Raw genomic sequence first — 25,653 nt, 5'->3', positions numbered from 1 at the left:
TTGGCAGCTTGGCAAAAAGGCCCCCAGAGAAGAAGGGGATGAAGGAGCAATTTAGATTATTTTAGGCAAGCTGCCACTCCCTCAGAGAAATAGTAAAATTGGGCAAAACTGAGACGAAGAAAGGAGGATGAGGGAGAGAAGAGAAAGGGAAATATAAATTCAGTTGATAAAACAAAAGGGGAGTAATAATGAAAGAGATGAGGGAAACGCACGGTATACTGTGTGTGTGTGTGTGTGTGTGTGTGTTTGTATGTTTGTGAGAGAGAGAGAGAGAGAGAGAGAGAGAGAGAGAGAGAGAGAGAGAGAGAGAGAGAGAGAGAGAGAGAGAGATGGGGAAATAAGATCATAGCTTGCAAAAGAGAATCCTCCTTGGATGAAATAGGCTTGCTGCTGGAACAGCTGGGTCTCAGTATGCTTCAGGAAACTGAATAAATAGATTGGACAGTTTCCATGGAAAGACCAAAAACAACACGGTTTTAGTCTGTCTCGGAATACTTCCCAACTTCCAGTGGCACTCCGCCTCAAGCCCATTTGTTCCAGCCGAAGATGAAAATCTTAAGAAATGTGTCACAAAGTCTTATACTTACCAAGTGCCTTGTGGATTCAGCTGGACACAAACTTTACTCACACAGGAGTAAATAGTGCATTTGTTTGGGAACAGATTTTAGGCGACACATTTGGCACCCGAGTGAGTATTTACAGCAACAAGATGGTGCATCTGGCATTGAGTCAAAGTACACTGCATTGCCACGTTCATGGTCGTTAAAGATCATGTCACCCGGAGGAAAGATGTGGCTCATTGACAACAATCAGGCTCTGCGGCGCAGAGAAATACATGACTGTATATCAACCTTTTGTTACACGGACAGTACTTGGATTGGGTTTTTGTCTTTTCAAGGGATTTGTTAAGAATCAGAAAAATGATAGAAAATCAACAGTCACACCGGCCACCTATCAGCTTATCATGAAAACTAAATGTTCCTCGTTAAAATGGCCGCTTTTACTCTGAACGAATGCAAACAACAAATATAAAATGCTCGGCACAGGCAAATATCCTGTATTCTATATGAAACAACTCATAAAAAAACACACACTTTGCAAAAGCATACGAGTGTAATAGCAGTTTCTTGAGGTCCTATCCTTAAAAACATTATTCAAACAAGTGTACATGTTTCACTGTGAGATTCACGTCCTGTAGACTGAGGTCTGTCTGCAGGATCCATATCCATCTCTGTCAGTTTAATAGGAACGATTAGTCCCTTAACTACTTTAGTGGACAGTGTGTTCCCTAAATGAAACAGTGAGAGGAATATTGACTTGTTAAAAGCGTCTGCTGGCTGTCAACATGCAGGTCTTTCCATTATGAGGACTCCAGGAAGCAACAAAATACACCGGAGGATTCAGCCTCAGATAATTGTTGTTGATGTCAGAAAAGCTGTGGTGAGGTGACTAGACACACACACACACACACACACACACACACACACACACACACACACACACACACACACAAATTCCTTCCCCTGTCACACACTTGCCATTTAGCTTTCCACTTGTTTGGACAGACTAAACTCTCTGAAGATGTCGTCTAATTGAGACTCATTCTGTTGTCAATAATTCAAACTCCTCAGAGAGCTCAGGGTTAAAAACACAGTAACTACAACACAAATAAGATAAACCAGATGACACGGAAAAGGACTGTAGTTTAACACCTAACATGTAGCGGAGTGTAATGTGATGGAGTTGTAGTTTAAAATCTTACATTTACAACGTTTCTTAGTTTTGGCCACTATTTCCAGTGGTTGATAATAGCATTTTATTTAAGGACGAGTAGTAGAACACTTCTAAATTACTCCCTACTTTGAAGGCTTCACGTAAAATCAATTCCCACTTAATAGCGCATTGTAATTAATTTAACTTCGACCGCGCATCATTCTTCCTGTTCTGGGGCTCCTCATGTCCCATGATGACGCTGCTGTCTTGATTTTCCATCCTGGCTCTATCGAGACGAGGTGATCTGCTGTTATTAAAGTCGTTGCTGCTCCGTGCGCGCTCCCTTGAGATTGTTCATTTGCCATACAAAGTGGCATACAGTTCAAGAGCTCATTATTGAAAAATAATTGGCAATATTAAACACAGAGATGTCTGCTGTTGACACTGCAGCTTTCAGGAACAGGACTCCGTCCTCGATCCATAACCACCAAACATATTTAAACTTAGCAGTTTCTAAATTAAGAACTTGTATTCAAATCAATAATTCAAATGTGTTTGTCAAAGATTACTGAGATACTGCCTAGAACCCACAGGGGATCCATAAACTCCTTTTCCCCAAATAGTTAATACGAGTATCCCATTAGGATCAATATTAAGCTCCCTGCTTTTAACTTTGCACATAATATGTATATTTTCCAACTGAGTGCTGCCGTGTTCGTTTGTATGCTGACGATGCCATGATGTATACTTTCTTCTCCTTTACGTCCTGCAAATTGCAGCCTGCTTTGATGACACTTCTATTACATTGAAGTTTGTTTTAAACAATATAAAACAACATGTTTGCACTTGGCACTAACACAACCTTTAGAACCAGCGGTCCTCATTCACCAATACCTTCCTCAGAGAAAACAATCTGTGAAACTAATAAGTGAATTTTCTTGTAATTCTGTGTGGAAGGAGGACTGAGCAAAATAACTGTTTCATTGTACTGAGTAACCAGCTGTTATCTGTGTATATGACAATAAAACATCTTGAATTCCTCTTACGTGGTTTTCTAAATTTGTTCGTGAGAAGTTTCCAAAAAAAAAGTCTACGTTTGATTCATGATGTCTTCTTAATAAATGCGATTGGGGGTCGAAAGAGAGGAGAAACTGAGAGTAAAGTTGACAACTGGTGGTAAATGTAAATGAACAGTGAGGTAAATATAATTGTTTAGAAATGTATGAGCACATGTACCGTGCAAGACTGAGTTAAAAACTGAGACTTCAAATTTAAGTGCGAAACACTTTATAAAGTTACACTTTATTTTTAATTAGATTTGCAATCTTTGTGTGATTTGTTTTGTGATTAAAGTGTAGCTGAACTAATGGACATCTAGCATCACATTAAACCAAAGCACTGCTATTACAACAAGCAGATTCTGGCATAGTCATGATCGGACTTGCAATAACAAAATTACCATATCTTCATGTTGCCATGTTATCGTCGTTCCTCCCCTGATTCTCATCAAAATCATCAAAAACCAACGTAAGAAGAACATGCACATCCTGCATTTACACACATGTACGCAGGTGAATACACATACACGCAAACACATTCGGAAGGCTTTGAGTGCATTCAATCGCCACACCAAAGTCAACACGTCCACATCTGAGGGAGGAAATGATATATTCAATTTCCACGGAGATGAGCTGAGAGTTACTTTCAGCTCCTCTTCCTATTTGAAGCTAATGAATGCAGATTGAAAAGATGTTGATTCCATCTAAACAAACGCCCCCAACACCTGCGCATCAAGTCTGTCCTCTTCAGCACTAAAATAGAAAACATCATTTAAATATTCATATCCCTCAATGGACCCAGTGAATATGCAAATAAATAAATTTGTCCCATTTCTTTCTCTCGCTCGTTCTTTTTTTTCTGTTGTAAAAGCAGGGACAAGAGCAAGTGGTCTGCTTTACGTTAATTGCTCCCATTTGTTATCTGGCGTTCCTTGTTGGAGGTAAGTTTCCGATTAGTCATCTTTGGAGAAGGCCTGTCTTTCTGTTTACCTGGATGCTCAGTCACCACAGTGGAGAAGGAAGTCAAAGCAAAGAAGGGAATACTCTCTTTACATTGCCTCAGATATTGGAACAAATAACTATTCATGCGCTACTCAGGTTACCCATGCTGTAAATGTATACTTTTAAAATACTGTAAGAGTCATTATAAAGCAAAAAGTTATCATGTTGTGCTTTTTTTTCTCATTCTAAAACTCTGCCTATAATCCATACTAAATGTTTGTTGATGTACAACTAAGGAAATATTTGGAAGCCAAATAATATCCTGATTTATAAAACATTGCCCATGCCTGCCAGTGCACAATTTCTCATATAAATCCCTGAACAACCAGGAATTGCCTGCACGCAACACCCAGTTCCCTCCCACAATTACCCATAAATGGTCACTGCAGAGCACCTCATGAATGTTGATGCATAAAAGTAAGCCTGTTGATCAAAGGTTGGGTACGAGGAATCAACCTAAAGTAAATCCACTAAAGAAGAAATTACAGGTAACAAATTGTATTTGTTACCTGATAGCAGTATGGGAAAGAGGGACATATTTTGGCAGCATTATTGGCTGTAATAGGATATCCCAAGCTCTTTGAATCACTTCAACAACTTATAATAACAATATTGGGCTGTCGCCATGTCTTTCTTGGCCATGTGAGTCGGTGTCTCTGCAATAGCAGCAGGTATCTCTGCCTAAAAAGCTCTTAACCTGCATTTTACAAATTAATTTAGGCTGTGACGCAGCAGTAGGGACAGAAGTGGTGCATTTTATGACGGCCATAGTCTTCAGCTCAGGGTAAACTGTTGTGTCAGGTGTGACCTCCATGCCAAGACAGCTTGACCTTTCTGCACAGTGGTGGAGCAGTCATATTAGAATATAATATAGGAGTGGACAGCCAAGGAGAAAAGAACACCGGGGTAGACAATACTCAAACTTGGTGGTGAAAAACAAGGGAAAGAGACAGAAGGAGGACACATACTGTAGCCGGAGGATAAATAACGTGGCAACCAGTCTCCTGTTGTTTGCATAGATCGACGAGTGTTAACCAAACTCCAAAAAAAAAAGGATTCAGATCAAAGCAATCAAGAGACAACTTCTCACCTGTGTATGATCCGCTTCGTACGGAGGTATCCCAGCGCCAGGGCCAGTTCACAGACGTAGAGCTTGACGGTGCTCTCTGAGAAGTGGACGTTCTGCTGGAGGTGATAGCGCAGGTCTCCTCCCAGGAGCAAGTCCACCACCATAAACATGTCCTCCTCATCCTGGAAGGAATACCTGCAGAGGAAGGCAGGCGGTCAGGAGTGAAGAGTGACAAGGCCGGCTAGTGACATAGACATGGGGTTGGAGACGAAGGAGATTTTGAAAAAAAAAAAAAAAAAAAGATTTAAGTGGGTCGATGCTTACCGGGGAGGTTAGAAGGAAGAGTGAGACATGCAATCAGAACTGGGGGTGAAAAGAAGAGTGGTGACAGCTGGTCCCAGAAATTAGAAAACAGAGCAGCAGAGAGGGAGGTTTGAAGGGAAGGTAAATATGGAGATGTGGAAGTTACAGGAGAGGAGAGGGGGAATAAGGTGGTAGTTCTAAGAGGCGGAAGATGGTGGCACATAATACCATAAAACAATGTATAAGAAGGGTTCCCAAAAGATGATCATAAGACAAAACACGTTATATTTTTGGGTAAGGGGAGTGTGAGGGGGGGGGACTCATGCTGGAAGAAGAAGAAAGTCTAACTGAGTCTTCTGACTATTTGCATTGCTGCAATGCTGAAGATGTAACACTTATTACCCATCAGCAAGAAAAGAACATGTCAAGGGCAAATGTAATTCATGGAAGCCGTGTGCTCCTCAGGCAAATCAACCTTTATGAGACCGTGTGTACGATCCTGATTTGACAAGAACTAACGGTTCAACACATTCACCCATCGCTGTTTCAACCCCATGTGTCCACAATTCAGCCTCAGGAGCCACCCGGTGTCTCTGAGGGTAGATGCTGCTCTGCTCTGTGTGACTAACGGTACAACAAGCAGCAGAAAAGCACTCATCACATGTTACTCATGGCAGGAGGACCTACACGGTAGCAAAATCATGTGGGGGAAACGCTCTTTCTCCTGTCGTCAAGGCTACCAGGCTAAGATTTCCTGTTTTGTGTCGCTATAACAGTTTTTAGTCGTTACGTTTTATGTTGTTATTGTCAGTGCTCAGGTGTGTTGAGGCACATTTAAATCTTTTAAAGTAGGGTTTTTGGATGTGATATAGTGTACCTGACATTCATATTTGATTCAAAATGGATTTCCCAGAAGAAAAAAAAAGATGAAATCAAGACAGACACAAGTGTAAACTAAAATATTTTACATTGCTTACCAAAGAGCTGTGTACACTAGAATAAAACAGATTATCTGCACACTTAAAAATACATTGAGGACACAATCATCATCCAAGTTGCATCCTGTTTTTGTTGCTGTCTGCTTTCTACAGCAAAAATCAAATGGGAATAGTTAACACAGAGAAAAAGAACATAATCTCTTGTGATTACATTAGTGATCAGCAAACAGATTATCCTGGCTTTTTTTTTGTTACAGTGATGTGTTATTGAGGATTTGTACATCTTCCATTCCAGCAACATTGGCAGTATGACAATCTTATAGCTCATTTATTCTGCATCCTCTCAGCAACATTGTCCACTCAGATGGCTCCCTTCCCCCGCCTCGACCTCTATTCAGGGTTAACATGTTGCTGTTTCATTAAAGTGGGCATTACATATATTACATATTCTTTAAATCAGTGTGTAGTTTAAATATTTTGGCAGGCAAGAATAAACTGTCTGCTTAGACAACTTAGTTTTAGTGCGTAGAATTTGCTCTCATATGCCTCAACCAGTCACAATCTTTGAGGGTGGATGTTCTGCTTGGTAATGCTACTTGTGGTCACCTATCTATAATCCATCCATCAAGTACTGTCATGCACAGCAAGCCTTCATCAGCATGCGGCCCACTGCATTGCCATTTGAGAAGCTGTTGCACAAATCATCATTGATTTTTTTTACATGCTGAGTGTCTCACCGGGACCACAGTTGTTTTTTTTTCCCCCCTCTCCTCTCTAAACGTTGCGCTAATTAGTTTCCCACAAGAAATTAATTCATGCACAAAAAAAAAGAAAAGAAAGATATTTTTAAATTGCAGCAGACAACATTTTCCCCGGCTCGCCTAAAGAGACACAGCTTCCTACATCTGCGAGCTCAGATTTACTGCTAAATACTACACTGCCGCCCTCCCCAAGTCACCAAGCACCTGATCTGCAATAAATAGGTGACAATTTCACTTTTGAGCGGTTGCATCCCCCCCACCGATGTCCACTGGGGTTTCTTCTGGCAGACACTTCTCTGTAAGGACCATCATCTTGGCTTAAACTCAGTGTTCAATGACCGGGTGTAGTTTTTTGCCACGTTGGTGAACTCCCCTCCTCGGGGCCCTTCTCCAATAAACTGGAGGTGGTGCTTTTCTGCACAGGGTGGATGGGGATTGATTGAGCTGACTCAAAACTGTCTGCTCCAGCTCAGATAATGCTGAGACCACTTCACGTCTGATTGCCAATGGCCTCCGAGTGTGGAAAGACTATCTGTGGATACTCGTCCCGAAGATACACACACACATATGATGGCAAAGTCACAAAGAGGTGCAGGAAGAGATGCACACACGTAGACGATGTTTTCTTCTCACCTCAGTTTCTGTTCAAACATGCATTCAATAATATGATGTTTGATTAAACACAACATCTTGAACACACAGATGCACAGTCAACAGACTGTTCTCCACGGATGAATATTCGTTTTGGGGGGAAGAAAGAGAAATGAGGAGAGGCCAGCCCTCCCCACTTAAAGTGTATAATACAGTACAGCTGAATGGATGGGACCAGCTGCGATGCTATCAATCACTCAGACAAGCAGAAATGATTTAGCCACGCCTTTGGACACCAAGGTTCTCCAAAGTTTTTTGGCAAAGTTTATATGTGTATGTGTGTGTGTGAGACGGCATAATGGGATGAATTTAAATGGTGTCTTGAGTGTATTAACAGTAAAGATAGTTAAATAAGAATAAGTTATATATTCTGTTGTGCTCAGATATTGTACTATACAGAGAGACACTATAGGGAAACGCATAGCTTACTTTTTTTTAATCACCTTTTTGGACATTTCGGTTTTCCATATATTTACAGTTATTTTAAAGGAGACATACTATGGACATGTTCAGGTTCATACCTCTCTCTCTCCCCCCCACCTCCTCTCTCTCTGTCTAGTCAGTCTGATTGATTGGATTGCAAGAGAAAATATGATCCTTTGCAAAGGATGTTCCCAAGTCTGGGGTGAGATTTGGGTGGACGGCATATTCTACCTAGCACGCATGTGACATAGGAAGGAGAGCCAAATCTGATTTTCTGATCTAGACTAAATCTAGATCTAGTTTAAGAGCGCAAAACTCATATAAAGTTGCTGTTCTATATGTGAAATGTTAAAATCCTATCAATCATCAAAAAAGACTGCTAGAGCCTTTTAAGTAAGGGGCCAACATTTCTTAAAAGCAACTTATTCTAGGAAGAATACACATCCATCGAGATTCCATAAAGACTTGTACATGTGTGTCTGTGTGTGTGTGTGTGCGTGTGTGTGCAAAAATGACACTTGAGTCTGGCACACAGTGGAGGCACAGAACAAGCAGGCATCTTAACATCAAATTCTCATAAATATCAAAGCAGAGCTTCACTTGATGCAGTGTTTGTAGTTCTTGGGCCAGCACAGCTCAGAGATGGTCAGCGCATTGCTTTCCAATTACCATTACACTTTGCCTCTGTGTAATGCTGGAATTCCCCTAAGACGTCCAGGACACTTGCTATTCATTTGAAGCCTTCATTTTAGGATGGAAATAACTTTTACTGGACAGGAGATTAGAGAGAGAATAATAAAAAGGGGGGAAAAACATGGGTATAAAAAAATACAAATAAAAGTGTGAAATGAAGCATGCAAAATGATGTACAACATATTATTTTTTTATGCAAAGCTATATGTTGAAATGTGAAATATTAATGAATTTGAAGCTCAAAACAAGTCGGGCTCAAAACTGTAAACCAAGATGAGCTTCTCAGTAGTTCCTCTTGACAGCTGTGGGTGTTTGCTGGATGGACTCTTTTACTCTGTCGATTAATCATTTGATTAATTGCCTTTGCTGCTCATTCTGCCTCTCTCTCCAGGGCTGTGTTTCTTTGTCACACACACACACACACACACACACACACACACACACACACACACACACACACACACACACACACACACACACACACACACACACACACACACTCGCAGTGTAAATACCTCTCACCCAGCAGAGGTAGTTAAAGTGGTAAAGACTCCAAGAAGCTGCTGCCATTTAGGGGATACAAGACTTTACTGCTCTTTTTCTAGATAGAAAAACAGCAGCTTCTTCCAGGTAAAGTTAATTTATATAACTGCTACAGTGTATAATATTATGAGACAATTTTTGTAAATTCCTTTTCTGACTCAAATCTTCAACTGATCTTAATCTTCTTCCACATTTATCATGAATTACTTATTTTAAGTTAGTTGTATTGTGTCATTATGTTTAACCTGCATATCCCCATCAATAAGTATTACCTTACAATTGTATCATCTGCTTAAATGACGAAAAAAGATGATGGATATTAAAGTATTCAGAATCTGGGATTAAAAAACACATGATGCCAAATCTTTACATTTAATTCCTTTCAATTTAATGTATTGAAAATTAATCTTTCTGGGGTGTAAATCCTCTTCAAACAAACTCCTTTTTGATCATATTATCTTGCAACAAATGCTCCTTGTTGCTCTGCACGGACCAGTTTTCGCTTCTGAAATAAAACAGTTTTTCATCAACTGTTCAGTGGAATACTCACTGACAGAAAAGGTCAAAATAGTTATTAATCTGAAAATGCAATGTATGATATGACCTCGTCATACGTACTGGGCGATTGGTCGGGTCAAGAAGGATCAAGGAGGGACCGCAAATAAATCAAGTCGATCGATAGCACACTTAAGTCCTCCGTGAAACCGGTGTAATCGAGTAGAAAACCAGCTCTCATGCTTGGCTGAGGTTTTTGTGTTTTCTGTCCCACAAGTCTTTCCATTAGAAAGGCGAGGTGGTAAAAACCGAAAGGGCTCAGCTGTCATTGTCGGGGGAGAAGTTGCTCTGTCTTTAGAGCAAACAAGACCGACTGACTCACCGCAATGCCTCACACGTGGCTCAAAAACAAAGCCGGCACACAGAGTGTCGCCAGGCTGGTGTGCTGATACACACAGTAAGGCACGTACTGCACAATCTTGATTACTGTAATGTGTGTACACACACACACACACACACACACACACAGATGCATGCATGCATGCATGTGTACCCAGTCAGGCTGTTCTCAGCCAGCATTCAGAGCGATACATATGAAAATTATGCGCTGTAACTATATATTTTATGTTATCCACGTAATCGTGAACTAGGAAGTATAAAAAACGCAAAACCCCTCGCCAGGAGGGGAGAAGGGGCTGCGTGTGGGTCCAACAAACACCTGTCTTTCGCACAAGATGTGTGTTTGTTCCCCATGAGAAACAGTCGACGTTGATTTATTCATCGTGTTGCGTGCGTTGGTCAGTAACTGCACCTCCACATGTATTTTAACCCAATCACTGACATTTTTCTCAACCTAACTAGACTAACAAGACCGCATGCTTGTAACGAGCGGCCCGTGCAGCTGGCCCGAAAAAAACAGTTTGGAAGATATCATACATTACATCATACGCTACATTGTTGTATGAGGATACGTTGATCAAGGTATTCTCATATCGCCACCCAACTATTTGAGTAAGATACTTTTAAATTAAACTTGTTCTTAAAAAGTACCCACAATGTACACACACACACACACACACACACACACACACACACACACACACACACACACACACACACACACACACACACACACACACACAGATGACATCTTAGAGGGCAGTGGGCAAGCTGCTGAACAACTCCAAATAATTTGTGTTGCTTCTTCACCACTTGACTGATCTGCAGAAGTGAACGTTATTGCACGTATTAATCCTTTCTTGTGCTTTGTACATACTGCATATTAGATATTATAGCAGCAAATCAACATCATCCTGGGGACTGACTGACCCCGGTGCTAATTCAGCTTGTTATGCTATGTTATTTCAGCAATATCTTCACTCTAAGTAGAGTGTAAATTGGTCTCCGATGACAATAAAAGCCCCATTTCGTCTGGAAACAACTCTCTCTCTCGCTTTCTCTCTCTCTTTCTCTCTTCCTTCCCTCTTCCCCCACTCCACCCTCTCATAGTGACACAGTATTTAGAAGGTGTTTGAATATGAATGAAGTCTCCACTGGCCTGCTGCCACTGCTGTCCAAATTTATTAGACGTAGTTCTGATTAAGTTGTTTGTCACAGAAGTTACCCAAGTTAGCGTTAATATGACAACATATACGTGCTCTGAGTGACTAATGTGATTCAAAAGAGCCTGTTTCATGGTAAAGCTCTGCCATTTACCTACACTCAATACTGCGCCTGAATGCATCTTGTGTAGACACACAGATAACTGACGCTACTGCTGCTGCTGGTGTTGAAATTGAATTGAACATTGGTTTTATTGCCAAAATCTTAAAAGAAAAATAGATGACAAATAAATCAATAGTACCTGCACAGCCTCACCAGGAAGCATCATATCATTGACTTCATTTTGTCAAAAGAATAAAACACAATAACAGCCTATTTTCCAATATTGTAACTAATGACTAATCTCAACAACATAATAACAAGCGAAAGATTAAAGATTATGGAAATAAATAGACAACAGTACATTGTTGACTGTCTCCATTTGTATTTTGCAGCTGCAGCGGGTAAAGACAGACAGCGACAGAACAACTTATCAAGCCTCATTAGCAGCCGATGCCTCAACCAGCATTTTGGGTGGAGGGTAAAGAACAGCAGTCAGGCTGCAGATTCGCACTTGTACATTGTGTTGAAATGGTGCAGGCCCTGCATTAGCCTCGCTGACATCTTGTCTCCCTATTCCCATCGCTGGCTTGTTCACTCTGGTCCTTCCTCTGTCTCTCTTGTCCCACTATTTCCCTCCATCTCGTCTCATTTTGTCTTTCTTTCACTGTGTGTATCTGCTCCGCCACACATGCCTTTCAATGTGACCTGTTGGAGGCCTCCAGGCAGCCGGTCTGATGGGTGAGCGTCCTGCATGGAGCTTTAAGAGACACAGGCACCCCAGGCCACGTCAGTAATGGCAGTCTCCAGAAACCACAAGGGCATATAGACGCTATTGGCACCGTTTCCCTCTTTCAAAAGGTTGCATTTTTGACAAGTAAGGCCACACGGTTAATTAAAGTAATACTACAACTGTTGCAAATCACAGTTATACAAATGTAATGAATTGTAATAAATTCAGTTTCTTCAGACACGCAAATTACAGCTCAGGGTCCTTAAATCAAGAAAGACAGTGACAGAGAGACTCATACAATCAGCTTTTTTAAAAGTAATGGCATTATTGGCAATATTCCCTTATGAATTCCTTATCTGAGAAAGCCCTCATTCATATCATTCATTAAATATATCAAAGGACATGTAAAAAAAACCCTCACTTTTTCAGTGCTTATGCGCTAGAGATTGGAGTCATAGCCACGTGGTTCATGAAGATTAGCATTCTGATTAATTGCGTATAGATTGCTGTTGGATGAAATAATACATAATTATTGAGAAAAATATTGATAAATTGATAAGTTAAATAGTAAATCTGCTTTATCTAACCTGGAGAGTTGTTTTTTTTTAGTACTTACATTGATTAAATGCCGACAGCAGAAAAAACACATCAATAAATCTCAGTAATAAAATGACTAATCAAGACTATGTTGTTTAACACTAGCTATTGCAATTACCGTGATTCACCTTACATACTATATATATATACATATATATGTGTGTGCGCACACACAATCTATATGCACATACACACACAGTCTGACCAAAGCCCCTTGCTGAAACGGACACAGCCGACCGCTCAGACTGTGAAATGTTGGATCGATGTCGACAGCCCTCCGACCTTCCTCCCATCACATCTCCCAACACCTTCATTGACTGACAGCTCCCATCAGTCTGTGTCTAACGCTCGCAGAGAACACACACACATACGCATGGACTAACCCTAACGCTTGCAAAAAAAGACATACACACATCTCTAACAGAAAGCACGGGAAATGAACGATCTCACATTTAAAATATAACTCCAGTTATAGTTAAGTGAGCATATTTTAAAATATTTACTTTTACTTTTTTTTTACTTCTCATAAGGTAACATTTAGGCACAGTGACAGTACTGAATCAGGATGTCTTTTTATCCTCACCACTCCTGCTTATGATCTTCCATGATACCCGGTCACCTTGACATCAGGTGATACTTGACATGCTGACGTGCTGCTTTCTAGTGTGAGGCTAAAAGTAAAAGTCATGTGATGTGCATATTATATAAATACATTCGAATGCAGTTTGTACCATAGGTACAAGCAGATGTTAAAATTGCTTACTTGTAATAATAAAGTCTGGATTAATCTTTTCTTACCTTACAGCCTTCATTTTAAATGTATAGAACCAGAATAGAACCCATACAGCTTTTCTGGTGTACAAGAGCTTTTATGTCAGGACGCCTGGAGGAATTCTTTAGTTTCTTAAAGAAACCATTGCCTTTGTGAGACATTATGTCACTTCTGTTGGGTTTTCTAAGGAAAAAATGCACATAAATGGGGAATAACACTGAAAGATGTCTTGCTCTGCATAGAAATAAAATGCATTAGTGAGATTGCATAACAAGTGAGTGAAGAAGAGGGAATCCCTGGAGCAAGTGAAGCTTTTACGCTACAATGTGTGAATGTACGTATATATTTTTTCGTTTCTTTTGACAGTTACACATTGGCTTTTTTATTTTTTTCACAAAAACGTGTTACATCATGACAGCATTTGTCACAGAGATTAGACGTGCAGGATGTCAGTATTGAAGTGCATCACGGACTGTGTTAAGAACAGGTTGAGTTGTGAATTCTTAACCTTTTGAAAACCAACCTTTTTTTAGGTCTCTGCTCAAAAATTGCATAAACCTAAAAAGGGTGTATATCTGCGACCACTAGGGCTATTTAAATAATGTGTTATAATAAAAGGCTACACATGTGAGATTTCGTTCGATGTGTAAATGTCAGTCTATACGTTGCTGGTTAAGAGCAAATGAAGATGACACACAGCAATAATGAAAAGGTTTCAGGTCCGTCTAGAAAAAAAGCATTTTCAGGATGACTATTTCTTTGAAATAATGCAGCTGTAAGGTCCAACTATCATAGCACCATATGTGAACATTCACTCTGCAAAGGTTGACTTTGATAAGGTGAAGCAGAACCAAGTTAGAGAGGGTTTAGTACAAGAAAGATTCAGGCGAGGTCTCCAACATTTGCATTGGAGCACATTTGCACAACTATTACTTATAGTGTTCAATACATCCAAATACAGCAGTTTTGGGCTTTTTTTTTTCATTAAACAAGCTATGATTTACAGTTTTATATAACAATCACTCAGTTCTTCCCCAGTAAGGGAGATTGGCACACACTTGAAAAAGTTGTCAGAGATCACTATTATTCTGTGGTCATGTTTGTGCACGAGAGCATAAATATATTGAAGATCTTCATAGTTATGCAATTTACTTAATCCCAGCCAATCTTTTTGGGTGTCTTCGAGTTTGTGTACATCCCATCTGTTTGGCTGTGTGGTTGAGCATTAAATCCAGCTCAACAAGCAAATTCCTGAAGTAACAAGTTCATATATTTGTTAACACTATGACAATGCATAAAATTGTACTTTTACCAGATGCCGTTTCAATATGCCAGCAATTTAGCGACGGACGTAGTTTGCAGTGATACTGCTCTGCGTGCTGTTTGCCTTCTGCTTAAAAGACACACATGCCACTCTCACGACACACATTACACAGCCCGCGATTAACACATTCACCACACCAAACAGCAAGCAGGTAGCTCCATGAAGCGCTTTCTTTCCTTCACCAGCAAACAAATCTACCGCAAAATCCACAGTCAAAGAGGCAGCACGACCTAAAGCTGAATACAGCAGCGTCGGATGCTGGCTGCCACCTCTCCCTCTCTGTGTCTGATATAGTGCGAGCATATATCTGGCATTGCGGTGCCAGTAAGAGCTCCACTTACACAGTGGGACTTAGTGCAGCACAGGCAAAACAGGCTGGCCTGCCAGTGCTGGCACATCAATACACTGACCGTACCATACGCTTGATGCCAGAGGAGATTCTTCTAAATCGGAAATTCCACGGTTTGCATGGAGGGAAAACATAACTTATTTAGAAGTCCATACACAATACGTCTGTTTTGCTCTTGACTTCCAAGTGCGCTCGTCACTCGGAAGTCACAATCAGCAGCCGCATGAGGTCACGCAGGAGCAAGTGCAGTGACAGCGAGAGGGGAGGAAAGGAAGACAAGCAGGTGGCGAAGGAAGAAAATAGCAGCAGAGGAAGAGAAAAGGAGGAAGGAGAGAGGAGAGAGGACAGAGGGAGGACGACGAGAGGACAGGTCAGGGGACGGAAAAACAAACGCAGGTTTCCCGCATGTGCTGAAGCTGTCTCATGCAGCTCATGTGCCTGCGGTAATCTCCCCTCCCGTCTCTGACCTTGAGCGCTTACCTCAGGACAATCATAACTTACGCCAACTCAACACAGAGAGAGAGAGAGAGAGAGATGGAAAGAGAGACTGAGAGAGGGAGAGTGGGCATAGCGCTGACCCAAGCACATCTCTGGAGGAAATCGCCCCCACCCATGGGGATTTACGCTGCCAAATGCATTAACTTCCAACAGTTTTTTTTGTCCAACACAGCATGCAATCAGGCAAGAAAGCTAGCACTGGCATTGTTTGTCTGATGAGTCTGTACACTACACATCTCTCTATCCTCCGTTCACCTCCTCTGTAGTTTTTCCCTCTCTTTCTCCCTTTCCCTGCACCTTGCTGTCCTTTTCTTTCCTCTCCTCTTTTGACAGTGTTTTTTTTAGTGTCTTCTCATTCATTCCCACAGTGGAAGGAGTTTTGTTTTGTTCCCCTCAAATTTGTAATTAAAAGACAGCTACTGATTTTTGCCAGTGTATTGGAGTTTCAAAAAGATTGGGAATTAAAAATCAGAGACCGGGGATGTTGGAAAGAGAGGATAGGAAAGTGGGACAGTGGACAAAGGATTGAGAAAAGCTACTTGGAGACCATTGGTGCCACAAGTCACTCTTTCACTATCTTATTTAATTGTTCACGTTTCCAGAGGGTTTTTTTTTAAGAGAGCTGCGTAATCCCAAAAGAGCAAGAAGCAAATCTACAAATCAACAAAGAGAAATGATAAATAACACTGATACATCAATAAATATTACATTTTAAAGAACTGGACCACATGCTGTTATTCATCCTCCTTGCACAGACATCCCCTCCTCTCTGCCTTTCTGCCGAGCAGAAAGAAAACCACGGTGGCTTCCTCTCAAACGTTGCAGACTTGGAGTGCTTATCAAGAATTAATGACGCCTTTCAGACAGAAACTTAACAAGCCATACTTATCAGGCATCTCAAAAGTACGACTCCTGCTGCTCAATAAGCTTGGGCTTTCAAATAATGATGAATGAGTTGCTGAAAGTACCTGATGAGTCATCTTAGATTAGCACTCGCAGTTTGATTTGAGATATACGGTGTTGATGCAAAGACTTCCTCGACCCCCAAATGTGGTGAGGCAAACGAGAAGCTGCCTGGAGAGGAGAGTTGAGCCCATAAAAGTTGAATTTGGATCAGTGAGCAAACCACATTTTCCTTTTAGCAACTTCAAGGAATGAGATGAAGCGGACGGAGGCTTAAAAGTGTTCTTCAGCCGGCAACACCTTTCCCAATGCATCCGCAAACACAATCCAGAGCTGTCTTTAATGGCCGCCGGTCTCCCTGTGGGTCCGTGCATTCATTGATTTTATAGACGGGATACAATCACCATAAAAATCAAATGGGTGACACTAGCGCACTGGAAAAATCCTTCAAAAAACCTGCTTTGGCTGATGGTTATCACAGTGTTAAACACACGCCTTTGTGGGGACGATGTGTGGAAGTGTAAATCATTCATAGTGTGCTTAACATTTTTACACAGCAGCTATTTGTATACATATTAAGGAATGGAGGTTTCTATCAAAGCCACTCAGTGCTAAACTTAAGGCTGTCTGAAGTCAGTTTGAATTGAAAGGGCAGCTAAAGTAAGTACCTAAACACTTGAAAAGAGGTGATCCAGGGTGTTTTGCCTTTCACAGGAAACCTCATAGACCGAAGTAATGCACAAACATAAACTGTGTGGAGCCACACATTCAGACACTTATGCGGCACAGCGGCTTACCAGAAGTTGACCAGGAACGGATGCTCAAGGTTCTGCATTATCTGCAGCTCTTTCAAGACATTCCTCACTTCGTTCCGCTCCACGCACTTCAGCTTGTTCATGTACTTCATGGCGTACATCTTCTTTGTGTCCTTCTTCTGCACAATGCAGACCTGATGAGAGGATTACATAATGGTAGATTCCTCTCACTGCAGTGGTCAACATGCTCTAAATACTTCATTGTTGCTCTGCTTGCGCGTCTCAAGCTTCTGCTTCAGTACTTTCAAGGCCGTTGAAGGTGACTCATAATTTGCTTCCTGCAAAATGTCGTCCCTAGTGACAAGGCGGTAACATATTAACGTCGCCATTCTGCAATACTATCTAATGAAAAAGAAACAACATGCATTATTCCTTCCTGTTTTATCCGGACGTGATCGTTGGTAAACGGTTGCTAATCAGCATACATTTAAAGATGCTTCAACAGATTTTATTGATCAAATGCTGGCATTCTGTTTGATTCACAGTAGCGTGTTTCCCATCATTCCTTCATGTTTGTCTCAAGCGTTATCGCCTGTGAAGCATGAAGTGCTATATTGCAATAACCACCCGACAAGGCTGGAAGGACATTTCTTCTTTAATCTCTGTGATCAGAAATGTAATCCTCTCTTAAACTTTTCACACCCGCATAGTTCCCATCTTCGAGATGGGAAACGTCATCTTGGCATTCATTAGAATTGCCGGGGTCGTATATTCCCAAAATGCATAAATAGGCTTTCAAACAGCACTCCGTGTGTTTATGTATCAGTGGGAATAAATAGCGGGACTCTGCAAAACGCAGAATGTAACACTGAGTGCAATCTGGGCAGCTGTCATGACACGAATACAAATAAATCAAATATAGGTATAAATACGTATAAATCAAACTGTACGTGACCACCCCCTTTTGACAATGTCTCCGAGAACGAGCACTATTTCCAATATGCCGAGGAGTAATAGTCCATATTTATTTGTAGTTACAAGCGTCAATAAGTCAGTGATTACAGCTATCTAAGAAAGTGATCTGTGGACCAGCTGGCACGGTTAATCAGCCAAACCCTGATCGCATCACTCCTCCTATTGAACAGCTTGCCATCTACTGTGATTAGTCTGCTTATCTGTCGCTGGGAGTATAGATGCCTTGAGGGTCTGGGATCAGTGTGTACATGTGCATGCGCCTGTGCGTCGCTATACGTGCTCACATGTGCCGCGAGTGCTGTTGTGGATTACTCTGCACTACGTGTCTTAACAACAGGAGGAAACAGGATCGCTGTCATGCTGTTGGTTGATCTTAAGGAAACTAAACCTGAAGGCCAAACTATGACAGTATTGGACTGATGGAGAAGGGACGTGATATATTGATGCGTCTAATGTGCAGCATTGAATAGCCAATGAATTGTAGGGGTCATTTTTTCATGCGGGAATGCTTGACTTTTCCTCAGCAACGCTAATGTTGGCCATTGTTATGTGTTCATTTGAGTGTCAGTGCTTGTAGTGTAGCGTTACAATGTGTATGCGGTATCTGTATGTTTTGCAAAGCATTCTGAGTCAGTTTCAGCTTTTTGATATTGATTAACATATGAATCATGAAGCTGATTCCAACTTCTGAGTAACAATGGTACACTTTTGCAAACACAGACTTACTTTGCCGAAGCTTCCTTTTCCGATTGCTCTCAGGATCTGGAAGTGGTCGAAATTCACTGCGAGAGAGAAGAGTAGAAATCGTTGTCAATTTTTGTTAAAAACAAACAAATAATTTGGACCAGAAATCTGTAATGCTCCTGTTTAAATTACAACGCCATTTATCCCGCACTTTGAAAACAAGTTAATACAATTAAACTAGATAGTGGTAAACAAAATTGATTACATTAAAGTGATGGAAGACATCCCTCCAGAAGGGAGGACAGCAGGAGGACAGCAGGACCAACACTTTGTTGCCCAGGTGTTGTTGTTTCAGTCACAGATATTTTTCTCAAATAAGAGATAAAATACATTTTATAAATAATTCTGAGACTTGATAATGGTTTATTTCAATTACCAATAACTTCTTTTTTTACGATATGTTTGTGTTTATAGAGATCCGACTCAAATACATAATCCGTATATGTTGGCTCAAATGGCTACTGTAACCCTTTAAAATGACGTAAAATAGAAAGTACATTTCCTATTAATAGAAAAAGATGAATGTTAAGTCAGTACGGTTACAGGTTACAGGTTTAATTTGAGGTTGTCAGGCTGAAGCCAATGGAGGTATCCAGGGAAACTGCAGGTCACTGACATCATAGCAGAGTATTAAAATAAGCTTTGCCACAAAGAAGTCTTTTATGATCGTTGCATGTTTTCCCACTGAACAAAAGAGCAATTTTAAGGTCTGATTATTTTTTTATTATTTTTGTTTCGATATCCTCTCAGTCTTTGTATCGTTCTCTCCCCTGCAAACTTATTGACCATGCTCACAGACACACACAATCTAAACCAGAGCACTCCCTATCTCACTGTCCTCCGTCTATCAGCAACAATTATCGCTATATTGGAACCGGATGGGGCTGTTTGTTCCTTGCTACCATGACAACCAGGACAGACGGTCTTCCCTCCCTGTCGTTTCCCCGAGGATGGAACAGCTGGTTCCCACTTATCTGACCACACACACACACAGACACACACACACGAACCCATAAATGCACCTATTTTTTCACAATGCATTCACAAAAAGATACACACAGATTTAATGGCCATAAACATTACCTGCTTCTCTTGCAAAACACACACACGCACACACACAGACACACACACACACGCACTCTGCCTGCAGTCACTAGATCTATTGGATGTGACAGTTAATGTTATGCTCTGTTAGTCACGTATCACTGGCACTTCCTCCTCTCACACTATCTGTGTTGGAGTGTTTGCACAACCAACTCTGAAAATGACCAACTGAGGCCCGCTTCATAACACACAATCACACACACACACACACACACACACGCACATGCGTGCATAGAATTACAAATGATGTATGCCAAGCATACATACAGACACACACTCCAGATTTTTCTGCTGAGTTAGTCAGAGGTTCTACTCTGATGGGTTTTTCTGAGAGACAGCTGTGGTCATGGATGAGAGGGCAGATCTCTGTGATCCCAGAGAGAGAGAGAGAGAGAGAGAGAGAGAGAGAGAGAGAGAGAGAGAGAGAGAGAGAGAGAGAGAGAGCTGGTGATGGAGATGGAGATGGGGAAGGTCATATTTTACCAGCAGGACTCTGAATGGTTAAATGTGCTGTATTAAATGAGGGACACATGAGTAACTGACCGTGTATGATTGAAATCTGCACGAGTGGGATTGACACATTGACAGCCTTCCCATGGCTTAAACTAATTAAGGAAACGATCTCACTGAAGAACTCGTCCATTTGAATTTGACTGACACATGGTGATCAGTTTCGTTTGAAATAATCACGCTTGTTCAGTCTGAGCCTCGCGTCTCACTGTCTGTGCCCGTCTTTCCCTGTCCGACAAACGTATTGTGTCTCTGAGTATGTCCGCGCAACAACGGCGACAAAATTTGAAGAAAGTTCTCAGTTTTTGCCCTCGGTCGACACTAAACGCTCTCGTATACTCTCAAACGGACTCACAGGTTGCTTTGAACATTGTGTTCTCTACGTGAACCTCTGCAGGAATGTCCACACGGGCCCTTGCGAACATTAGCAAATGTCACGTCTGCTCAGGCATGAGACTTGTAGTTTGAGCTTAAGCCGGTGTGTTGTAGAGACCCGGAAACGGTCTGCCGAGTGCATAAACCTGCAAATGCCAGCTGCGGGTTTTCATGTGGACCAGAAAGGTTGTTCTTTTGGAAAATTACAGAAGCAGCCTGGTTGAGGTTACTGTAGCAATAAAGTCAAGAAGACAACTTTCTGCTTCCTCTGACTCTCCTTGCGACCACTTCATTTTAAGTATGAGGCTTGTATTTTTCTTTATTTTTCTTACTGACAGTTTCTCAATACTTTTCAACTTTGCTAGCCTGCCAGCCAGCAGCACGGTCAATCAAGACATCAATCTGAAAAAAAAGAATGCTTTTATAATAATAACAGCTGGGCACTGTAGTGAGTATTGGAGAATGTGTTGTTGTTGTGTCACACAACTTTACAATGGTAAAAAGGGTTTTGATTGTGTCACTTTCATTTTCAATTTTCAAACTTTCATGTCAATTTCATTGTACAGAAACTGAAAAATATGTAAACGAGGGGCAAATAAATCACGTGTTTGGTCAAGTCACATAAACACAGTATACAATATGTGACTGTAGTTTAGTTTGGGCCATTTTCCTGTCGTTTAAGTGTTTCTCGGACATTTTCAAAGTCCGCCGTCTCACCGCGGGCGCTCCGTCTCTCTCCGTCTCCCCCTCCCTCACACAGAAGCCACTTACGGACCCACCGACGTGGGAACATCAGCGCTCACGCTGTTGCTCTGACAACTGAAACAGAACCCATGGGTCCATGCGCCACTGTGATGTGAATAAAGCATGATCAGCAGTAAACAGGGTCTGTCCATTAACCAGAGTGTCCTGGTTGCACAGGGTGGAAAATGTCTGTCGCACATTAGGGAGCCAATGTGGTGCACATATCATTCTCAGAGGAGATAAACATGTCTTGACAGAGTTCACCTTCATGCATGCGCCTTTCTGTAAATCAACTCATATGGGTTGAACGGCAAAACATGCATCTGTCTCTGCACTGACTCCAGCAAGGAAAGCAGTCTGTGCATTTGTTCTGATAAATGTAATAAATAATCGTACATTCTGTAATTTCCTTTTAATAAATTTAGATACAGTAATATATTGTCTTCTCTGGACTGCTTTTTATTTTGGGGCTTTACTCCTGGGTAAATTCCCTTTTTTAAACATGCGTTTGCAATGCAAACTACACAATAAACAGATCTATAACTCTACAAAATGAGTTTTTCTTGCCACAGCAGATTACAATATTCCTCAAGAGCAGCATTAAATGATAATGTGCACCACAATCTCTCTAAATCTGTTCATATATAAATCTATTGTGTGTAAAATATGTGATAGAGACACTTTTTTTGCAAACTTGCTCACTGAAAATAAGGGTTTAAAGGGCTCAACCATTTGTGTCAACTGTTCTTTACAACTTCACCACCAGTTATATTCACTTTGGATGCAAATTGCACTTAGCTTACCTCAGAATTTATGAACAATTATATATATATATATATATATATATATATATATATATATATATATATATATATATATATATATATATATATATATATATTAAATGTCATTAAATTAACAAAACAAATGCCACTTCTGTGGCCAGTATTACCTTGAAGCCACTTTTGATTTTCTGAAGTGAGAAGTGAAAACTGAATTTGCATCTTTTTTTTGCTTTTTGCATGACGTGTGCTTAACACGCAGCGCCCCGCCAACGTCAAAAGGAGAACGCTGCTCGTGTCGTTCACGAGTGAGGGAATCGCTTTGTTTCCAGTGAGCCGGCCTTCTTCTAATTCATAACAATGTGCCTCTGTGTTTATCATTGCCACGCTGTTTTGTGAGCGAGGAGCGAGGAGTATGGTGCACTGTTGCATTAACTCGAGAGTTCGGAGACACTCCGTTATGAGTGACATTTCCAGAACAGCACGCGAGATGACTAAGCGGCGAGGTTAACCGTGAATAATGGTTTCCTCTTCGATGGAGGTTTGCCTCCAGTGTCAAAGAGAAAGCCAGAGATATGGATTTCATCAGGTGGAGCGAAAACATTTTGGGGGTTAGTCCCACAGTAATGGAAAAGGTATTTCAGCGGACAAATAAAAACTGGAAACTCAAAGGATAACTTATGGAATATAAACCTATCAAATGGTATTTATATTTACAACTTAATAAAAAGAAACAAATGTATCAGGTCATCTGGGAAACACTATGCAACACACAATTTACAGTAAGGGAACACCAAGGAAAGCCACCTCACTTCTGACTAAATCACTGACTCATGTAACACTGACTTATTTAAAGTCCTTGGGGTGCTGCCAGAGTGGAATTAATTTCAGAGATATGCCTCAGATCGATATATCCACATTGTATTATCTACTCAAGTCGCACAGAAAAAGGGAAATAAATTCAAACAAAGCTTTGCCATCAAAGTTATAACTGTTTGACGCTGACCTTGACGGTGAAAGAAAAGAGAACGAGAATAAACCTGGCAAGATTCAATCTATTTTCGATAATCATACATATGAATACTTCACCAACATCAGAGAAACATGTCTAGGGGAGTCCCATGGATATCTTCACACATTGTTATTCTAGTCTATGCCCTGTAATCTATGTTTGTTTGTGTAAATATACAATGCTGTGGCCATATCAAAGGGTATTCCCTCGTTTCTCTTTGCTGAGGACGACTGGTGGCAGCCCTGATCAGCATCCCATCAGTCACCACCATTCACTGAACGTGCACTTCAGTTTCTTCGCCAATATCATTGATGCGGCTGCAGATAAGACAGTCTACGGTGGTGAAACCTGCTAACAACAACTTGACATGCTGTTTCACCCGCAATGCCCCCGTTTATCGTCCAGGTCACACCAGTAGAGAAAGAAAAAGAAGAAAAGTCACACGAGAACGTGAGATGCTTCAGAACTCACCCTCGTCTGTGTCCTCGGTGACCGGAGCCTTGCTGGACTGTCCGAGCCCCATGACTGCTCCTCTTACGGATTCTCCTCCTGGTCTGCTCCCTTAGCTCAACTCAGCATGGAACGGCCTCTCCGTCTGAGACGCACTCATAGCCTGGTCGACACTAGCCCCCTCTCACACACGCGCGTACACACACGCGCGCACACGCTCACGTGCTGGACTGCTTCTCCCTGACGCACACATACGCAGCAGCTGGCACGGTTTTGCTGACTTGAACGGGTCCTGTCTTCCTTCTCCACTCTCCACCTTGACACACACACACACACTCACACACACTCAGAGGCAGTTCTACGGTGTAAGTTCCCCGTCGGTCTTCATGCCGGTTAGATGAATACAGGCAGACGTACGAGTCTCCCCAGGCAGGAGGTGGGTGGCTTGTGGGTTTGTGGCAGCGACCCTCTGTTGACTGAGAGTCCAACCTGTGAGGGGAGGCAGGAAAACATGACACCACCAGCAGGATGAGAGGAGGGACAGGGAGGGAGGAACAAGTATGAGATATAAATGGCTAGGCATCTAATGGTGAATGGAAAGACTGGAAAAAAAAAACATGGCTCTGACACTCATATCCATAATTGTAGCACTTTAGCAGGAACATGAATGTTAAGGTCTTGATTAGTAATCAACTTGATTAACGAACAGGGGCGGGGGCATTACTTATTATATTATATGATTATTTTTACATTATGCAGGTCTCCTTCCACCTTCCTTTCCTCCTTCCTTCATCTGTCATTTATCAATTATTAAATTTTTACATTTTAATCAGAAACTCATCCCAGTGGAGCAGCGTCTGCAGTGCATGTGTGATGAATGGTATGATCGCTTTTCCCATTAAGAGCACAAAATGGGAGTCTTTTGATTTATAGTTTGCTGGCATTGTGTACAGTAAATGGAATCCCTCAGGCTGCCCTCTTCAGGACGTGACATTTCACGTGTTACTACGCTTTGTCCCGATAGTAGACAAAAAACAAGTCAAACAGAAAGTGCCTGATGAAACATGTAAGCCTAAATATGAACTCACAGAATCCAGAGAAATATTAAATAAATCAGGTCTGCATCTTACAATGTTATATTCCAGTTGGACTGTCAGAAAGCAAGTCTATTTTAAGCTTTTAGTCTGCGATGATAATGCAATATTCATATCACAGCTTTACTATGAGGTTTGCTTAATACTTTAGAACTCAGTGACAGCGCATCCCATAATATCTAACAGGAGAATGAGGGACTCAACTGAGCAGCTGAGATGCATTTTAGGGTTCAACATACAAAGTTCAAGTCATGTGGCAACATTTAATCCGCTAGGGGCGAACCCCCTTTCGTGAATGTCATTCTCACACTGTCCGATGAGCATGTGTGAGGTCAACCTATTTATGAGAAGACGGAAAGATAGTGCGGGGAGCCGCAGTGCTGAGCTCCCCGCAGAGGACATTGTGCTCGGAGCCCCTTATCTGATCAAACATGCGCTGAATAGAAAGTACCCCCCTCCATCCTCTGCATCCATGCAGGACAGCTGTGGGCACCTACCTCTGAACGCCTCCGGTGAGTCGGGCATGGGACCATTTCCAGCCCGGTTTGCTGCAGAGACGCCAGGCGACAGGGGAGCAACAGTGCAGCTCAAAGCATCACTTGTACGACGCACCGGGACACC

The 25,653-nt window shown here is 41.5% G+C and overlaps 1 protein-coding gene across 1 annotated transcript in view; it reads right to left on the bottom strand.

Moving 5' to 3' along the window:
* The window catches only part of stk32a (serine/threonine kinase 32A), a 55,826-nt gene extending 30,173 nt beyond the window's left edge, over nucleotides 1-25,653 (bottom strand). The window contains exons 1-5 of the mRNA XM_068601360.1: nucleotides 25,530-25,653; nucleotides 23,960-24,427; nucleotides 18,944-18,999; nucleotides 17,285-17,436; nucleotides 4,864-5,037 (exon numbers count right to left, since the gene is read on the bottom strand). Of these exons, the coding sequence (XP_068457461.1) occupies nucleotides 4,864-5,037; nucleotides 17,285-17,436; nucleotides 18,944-18,999; nucleotides 23,960-24,011 (434 nt within the window). The 5' untranslated portion in view covers nucleotides 24,012-24,427; nucleotides 25,530-25,653. The remainder of the gene's footprint in view (nucleotides 1-4,863; nucleotides 5,038-17,284; nucleotides 17,437-18,943; nucleotides 19,000-23,959; nucleotides 24,428-25,529) is intronic.

Source organism: Clinocottus analis, unplaced genomic scaffold (assembly GCF_023055335.1).
Source record: "Clinocottus analis isolate CAN_PGR_092001 unplaced genomic scaffold, fCliAna1.0.p SCAF_5, whole genome shotgun sequence".
In the NCBI taxonomy this organism is placed as follows: domain Eukaryota; kingdom Metazoa; phylum Chordata; class Actinopteri; order Perciformes; family Cottidae; genus Clinocottus; species Clinocottus analis.
This window is presented reverse-complemented; position numbering and strand designations above follow the sequence as displayed.